This window comes from Rhinopithecus roxellana, chromosome 14 (assembly GCF_007565055.1).
Source record: "Rhinopithecus roxellana isolate Shanxi Qingling chromosome 14, ASM756505v1, whole genome shotgun sequence".
Classification (NCBI taxonomy): Eukaryota; Metazoa; Chordata; class Mammalia; order Primates; family Cercopithecidae; genus Rhinopithecus; species Rhinopithecus roxellana.
Window position 1 is genome coordinate 134,289,625 of NC_044562.1, and position 6,506 is coordinate 134,296,130.

General features: G+C 57.7%; 1 protein-coding gene across 2 annotated transcripts; it reads right to left on the reverse strand.

Annotated features, from left to right (window-relative positions):
- Positions 1-2,231: 2,231 nt before the first annotated feature.
- On the reverse strand, positions 2,232-4,870 carry C1QL2 (complement C1q like 2). 2 transcript variants are annotated; one of them, XM_030916791.1, is made up of 3 exons: positions 3,867-4,250; positions 3,567-3,821; positions 2,237-2,960 (listed from the first exon to the last, which is right to left on the reverse strand). In XM_030916791.1, the coding sequence occupies exons 1-3, from the start codon at positions 4,248-4,250 to the stop codon at positions 2,781-2,783; spliced, it is 819 nt and encodes a 272-aa protein (XP_030772651.1). In that variant the 3' UTR covers positions 2,237-2,780. The 2 variants fall into 2 exon arrangements, with proteins under 2 accessions (XP_010360457.1, XP_030772651.1); XM_010362155.2 differs by having other exon boundaries at positions 2,232-2,960; positions 3,567-4,870.
- Positions 4,871-6,506: the final 1,636 nt, after the last annotated feature.

Consider the following 6,506-nt stretch of genomic DNA (forward strand, 5'->3'; position numbering starts at 1 on the left):
GACAATGGTGGGAGGCCTGCCTCCCCACTCCACCCTGCCCCCTTCTGGTAGAGTCCTCTGGACAGATGATGGTGTCATGGACCTCAGTGGGTCATGAGGGGCCTGCCTGTGGCCTGGAAAGTGTGCCTATGCAGAGAGACTGTTCCTGAGCTTGCTAGCTCCTGCCATGCTGTACCTCCCATCCGACACCTTATCAATCCATCATCCTCTTAGCAACTGACACCTCTGGCAGCACCTCCGGCAGCCTGGGCATTAGAATTGCAAGAAGCCCGGGCTGCACCAGGGAATACAGATGGAGGAATCTCAGATTCAAATTTGTCTAAGTATTGTGAACAGTCAGACCCAGGCAAGGCATCTCCACTGCCCTTCTGCCAAAGGGGAGTGGTAGAGGTTTTGTTAGAAGTACAAATTGCTTCTTAATGCAGAGGATAAAGCTGGGTTCGGGCACCTCCTTAGAAATTCCTCCCACTCCCAGGAAAGCCACTACTGCATGTCAATTTTAATTTTTGAAATTTAAACCAAGGGCTTTGTGTCTAAGCTCCATCTCATCGGAGGAAGGGGAGGAATAAGTCAAAAAGGATTAGGTGCCTGCTGGGGATTGCAGATCCATAGCAATTAGACTTCATTTGGGTCTCAGACATTTGGTTTTAATCGCATTTCTGGATGATACAATCAACAAAGCATCAGAAATTGATACCTATGCAACTGTAGATGGGCCTGACTCTGCCCTCCCCAGTTCCTGGGCTCAGCTGGGTTAGGGATCCACAATCAGCAGGAGTGGGGTGGGGTGGGGAATTGGGGTTGGGATTACTAGGTCTGGAACTGGGGGAGGGGATGGCAGTAGGTATATGTATGTTTCCTCCCATTCTCTTTGAGTACTTTATCCCTGGACTCAAAGCAGACATAATCCTTGCTCATATTCAAAAGAATGACAATAAAACATTATTCAAGTAAGAGCAAAAAGGAATAGCGACAGCAACAGGACTCAAGGCAGGCGGTATAATTGTCTTTTAAATGGGAATCACAGCTTTCAGCATTCTCCAGGAACTAAAGTCGAGCACAAAGCAATTTGGGGCCAGAAATGCAGCATGAACATTGTCACACACCACACTGACATGGACGTATGAATACAAGTGTGTGTACATGTGTAATGTGGATTACGTGAGAACAATCACAACATTATATCCACATAAGAGATACACACACACATGCACACACACACACACACACACACATAACTCCAGCTTTACACAAATACACACATCCTGGGGTTGCCTTTTTGTGCATACTCACACATTTCTTTTCACACAACCTGTCAAAATGATCTCAGTAAGCACCAGCAGGTTACTGGTAGCTGACTGGTTATTTTGTACATAACTTTGTTGTAACTCGGTCATCTGACAACAAAAAAAAGTAAAACGAAAAAAATCAAAACTATGCAGGGTGTTTTCCTAACTCGTGTGTGTGTAGAATGCTAATGGGACACTAAACACATACACTCAGGTTCAGAGCAGGCACCCCACATCGCATGCATAAGGGAAGGGAAGCCCGCAGGAAAGGGGAGTCCCTCCCCAAAGAATAGTGTCCACCTCACCACACAGCCCTGGGGAAGTTCAGCGAATTGGATGATCTGTGGAATCGCCTCAGTTTACCAGCTCTCTGGAGAGCTGTGGCCCTGGCGCTGTGAGTAAATGGGCCTGTGCTTAGTGAACCATCTGCTCGAGTGGGTGTGTGTCTGCTAGGGACTTCTGCACTTCCTTTTAGGAGCCAAACATCCTACAGATCCCTCCCTGGCAAGTGTCACTCACGCCTCCCATTTCCCATAGATGCCTTCTCTTCCCTTTCCTTCCCCAGAAGCCCCTCCCCTCTGACTTCCTCCCACAACTCCGGGAGGACAAAGTTGCCCAGGTTGCCCAAGACTGGAGACCCAATCATTCCTCTCCTGCCTTCCTCTAACTCTCCCTGATGCCCTTTCCCGCCTCCTCCCCTCCTCCCAACCCCACCTCAGGCCTCTCCAGCTCAGGGCTGCAGCCTGGGGAGAGCTTCTAGGAAGGGTGGGATGCAGCTCCCGTTACCCCACGTCTTTTCGGCCACTCCTGGTGGCAGGGACATAAGAGTGGCTGGGGAGCAGGTCATAGATGGGCCTATCCTGGGCCCAGGTAAGGTCATTATGCCAAGGCGGACATCTGGAGCCCTGGCCCAGGATATGCCGACATAGAGACAACAGAACCCATAGTCTAGAAACATAATTTAATGCATCGCGGTGAGTCTGAGTCAGGAGGGAGTGCGGTGTGGAGAGGTGAATTTTCTGTTTGCTGGAATTCTGCTGTGGGTGGGGTTTTGGCTGACAGACAGGGAAATCTGCACAAGTATTTCGGGTCACAAAGAAGGACGCCCCAGGAAGCCCGCGCTCTCTCTGGCCTACCTCCCTGGCCAGGGCCCGCTTCTAGGCCCTGGGAGGAGGCGGTCTGAGGAGGGCAGGCTCCCGGCCCGGCCTGTCCAGTCTAATTAGGTTTGCAAAGTCTGTGCCGCCGCCTCAAGGACTCGGGCATCCCTTCCTCCCTCGCCGGGATAGGGATGGAGACCAGGAGCACAGCCCTGAGCGTGGTGGGTCGCAGACGCACTGAGGCCAGGAGCGGGGCAGGGAGGAGGCAAGGATGTGTCTTTTCCAAAGGAGATGCCAGGAAGTGTTATGAATCGAGAGTGGCCTTTGCCAAGCAGCCGTGCCCGGGCAGAGACCGGGCGGCCTGCAGCCACCCCACCTCGCACCTCCCGCGCCCCTAATCCGGGTACAGAAGAAAGCCCGAGAACGTGCTGTACTTGTTATTATTGCCTCCGTGAGCCTTCCCGCCATCCAGCTTCACATACACTTCGTCCCCTGAATCCAAGTGCAGCACCACGCTGTTACTGGCGTAGTCGTAGTTCTGGTCGGCGTCCTGTGCAATGGCGCTGGCCCGGACCTGGGAGCAAGCGGTGGCAGCGGGTGAGCCGGGGCACCTCTTCCCTCGCCCTTGCTCAGCCCACACCAGGCGCGCCGCGCACGGGCTTCCCGCCTGCTGCTTCAGGGTCCACACTCCCACCCCAGCTCCATGCTCTCTCTCCAACTTTGCCACCTCCTTCCCGGTCCCCCCTCCTCCTCGCGCCGACGAGTCTGGGAAAGAGGGAGAGGGGAAGCTTCACGAACAATGACCCAGAGTGGACGGGTGGGAGCCAGGGGCCAGGGCCAAGAGGCGAGGAGGCTGCAGAGCAAGGTGCGACCTGGAAGGAACTAAAGAACTGAGGTTTCCGAGAAGCCCACAGAGAGGCAGGCAGGGACGCAAGTGGCCAAGGAGTGCAGTTTAGGTATCGGGGTCTCTGGGCCCTCAAGGCCCAACATTTGGCTCTATGTCCTGGTGAGGGCGGCCTCGGTGCATTGGGAAGCGGAGATGCTGTAGCACCGAGGCGCGTTCCTTCCCGGGGCTCGCGCGCTCGGTAGCCCGCGGGTGGAGAGAAAGGAGGCTGGTTCCCTGGGAGGTTCAGGGCGCGGGCGAGGGTTTGCGGGGCCGGTGAGGGTAGGGGTCACTGACCTGCCCGTTCTTGCAGAGGTCGGCCCACATGCTGGTGCCGTCGCCGCCGCGCATGAGGATGTGGTAGGTGAAGAAGTAGATGCCGCGCACCTGGCAGCTGAACTTGCCTGTGGTGGGGTCATAGTGATTGCCGAGGTTGGTGACAATGTCGTCGAACTTCAGCACCTCATAGCCTTCGTGGGGGCTCTTGAGACCCACATAGAAGGCGATCTTGGGGCCGCTGAAGGTGGCGCTCAGCGCACTGGTCACTTCACCCTCGGAGTCGCCAGCTCCCCCGGCTCCGCCACCCACCACCCCGACGCCACCGGCCGTGCCCGCCGTCAGTTGCAGCCCTGGCAGCCCCGGCCGCCCGGAGTCGCCCTTCTCTCCCGGAGGGCCCCTGGGTCCAGGTGGGCCCGGCTCTCCAGGGGGCCCCCGCGGCCCTGGCTTGCCCGGTCGCCCCGGGTCGCCCTTGGGTCCCTGGATGAAGGGAGGCGGAGGGTTAGCACTGAGGTCCTGCATGACTTCCAGGGCGGCCGTGCTGGGTCCGGGAGGCTGCGCCTTTGCGCCCGCGGGCCCCCCGCCGGGTGCGGCAGTGTAAGGGTCGCAGATCATGCGGCAGGTGCCCATCATCTCGTAGTGCGCGGCGCCTGGGGGCGCCGCCTGCAGCAGCAGCGGCACGGCGATGAGCAGCCCGAGCGCCATGGCCAGGAGTACGCCGACGGCCGCCAGGCAGGCACGCCGCCGCCGCTGCCACAGCCGGGAGGCGACCGCCACCAGCTCCTCCTTGCCGCCCGGGGAGGTAATGGTGGGGCGGCGCGGGCGGCCCCGCTCCCCGTGCTCGGGGGCCGGCTCCGCGGATCCTGGCCGCGCCCCCGACGTGGCGACCCCCCGCCCCGGCCACCCAACTACTTCAGCGAGAGGCGCCGAGACCTCGGCGCCTGGGCCCACCGCGCTGGGGCTGCTCGGGAGAGCCGCGGACCCCGGCGCGCATGGCGTGGGGCACACAAGACAAGCCCGGCGCCCCGCGGCTCCGGCGCCGGCCGAGAAATGCTTGCGCTGGTCGGGGAGTCTGCTTGCGGCGTCCGGCGCTGGCTTCGCGGCGCTGCCTCCTGCCCCGCTCCGCTCCGCGGGGTTCGGCCCGGCTCCTCGCGCAGTGAGGGCGCCCCAGCTCCGCGGCGCGCTCTGCTGTGCTCTCTAGCTGTTCGCTGTCTCCCGCGCGGAGGGGGGACCCAGCTACCCTGACGTAAGGAGTCCGGGGCTGAGCGGCGGAGGCGGCGAGGCAGCGCGCGCTGCCATCACTCGGGAGACGGCGCCCTCATGTCATCAGTCTCCTATCGGGCGGAGTCACAAGTGGGCGCAGCGGGCGCGGCCCCAAGCCGGGGCGCATCAGACACACCCACCCGCCGCCACACTCACTCGCCTCCCACCGACAACACACACAGACACCCACGCGCGCAGTGTCGGGGCGCACATAGCCACCCCCACATGGCCACGAAAGCAACTGGAATCCAGGTGTCAACAGGGCTCCTCTAGGGTCACCTAATCCATCCCCCGGCCTGCAAAGAGGATCAAACTTCAACCCACCGAGTGCAGGAGAGTCCTGTGAGGCCCAGCGGGAAGGAGTTTCTGAAAGCCCTCCTTAGTTATTTCTTTAGAATTGAATACATCTCGCTTCTGGAAGATCTTTCACAAACCTAGACTAAGGACTCCAGACTCTTAAGCAGGCTCACGTAGAGCACCCCACCAACCTTTGGGGTCGCCTTTGGGCAACTTAGTCTCAGCTAAGTGTCACTCTAAAAGCCCAAGGCTCCCAATACAAGAATATTCGTGGCCGGGCGCGGTGGCTCACGCCTGTAATCTAAACACTTTGGGAGGCCGAGGCGGGCAGATCACCTGAGGTTGGAAGTTCGAGACCAGCCTGACCAACGTGATGAAACCCTATCTCTACTAAAAATACAAAATTAACTGAGCACGGTGGTGCATGCCTGTAATCCCAGCTACTCCGAAGACTGAGGCAGGAGAATCACTTGGACCAGAGAGGCAGAGGTTGCGGTGAGCCGAGATCGTGCCATTGCACTCCAGCCTGGACAACAAAAGCGAAACTCCATCTCAAAAAAAAAAAATTTGCCTCGGACCTTTTCTTCCACCAGAAAATGGCTGGCCCTTGTCCTCTGTGTGAAGCTGATGTAGAAACCAAATGCCAGCACTTGGCAGTGATCATATTGCACTCAGCTTCCACTCCAAGCCTGGCCACTGCCAGGCAAATGCATGGGCACATTCCCTTGGACATCCCCAGCTTCCTCCTCCTGAGGTGGGTTTAGTTATCTCAGAAAATAGTCCAAATAGTCCAAATAGTCCAAAGCCATTCTGAGCCAGTCTTGAATAAACCATGGCCTCAGGTGAGAGCAGAATAGTCTGTCTCCAATGTATCATGTGAGGCTAAGGAAGGATGAGAGGCTCACCAGTTAGGAGAGACTTCCGAGGAGAAATCAAAGCTCCAGCTTCTGCTCTTGCCCTGAGTAGCTGTGTGACTTTGCCAGGTGGTTCCTGTCCCTGAGACTCAGTCTCCCTAAAAGGTCACCTCCTGCCCTAGCACCCCCAACATGGGAATCACACCAGGCCTGGCCTGGGGGGAGAATCCAAGGGCTGACATCAGTGTTTGGTGTAGCATCAGCATCTCTGGAACAACAGTGCACCCACCTAAGGTTATTGCTTTGAAGCTAACTCTCATTTATCCGGCACTGGGTTCTTAAGGGTTAGTTAAAATCTATTTTTATCCTCTGATCACCCTGGGTCATTTCCCCACTCCCAACCATGTTGCCCCAGCCTGTTCCCTCCACATATATTTGTGGAAAGGGTGACTGAGTCTAGCCTGAAGCCAACTTTACCAAGGAGAGAAGGAGTACATTTATTGGCACCTACTATGTATGCATCGGGCACTTCGCACATTCTCCTTCA

Excerpts from the sequence above, each read along its gene's own strand:
- C1QL2 (XM_010362155.2), bottom strand. The coding sequence starts at position 4,250 with ATGGCGCTCGGGCTGCTCATCGCCGTGCCGCTGCTGCTGCAGGCGGCG. Across the intron at positions 2,961-3,566 it reads ACCTCTGCAAGAACGGGCAG|GTCCGGGCCAGCGCCATTGC; the intron begins GTCAGTGACCCC and ends GCTTGCTCCCAG.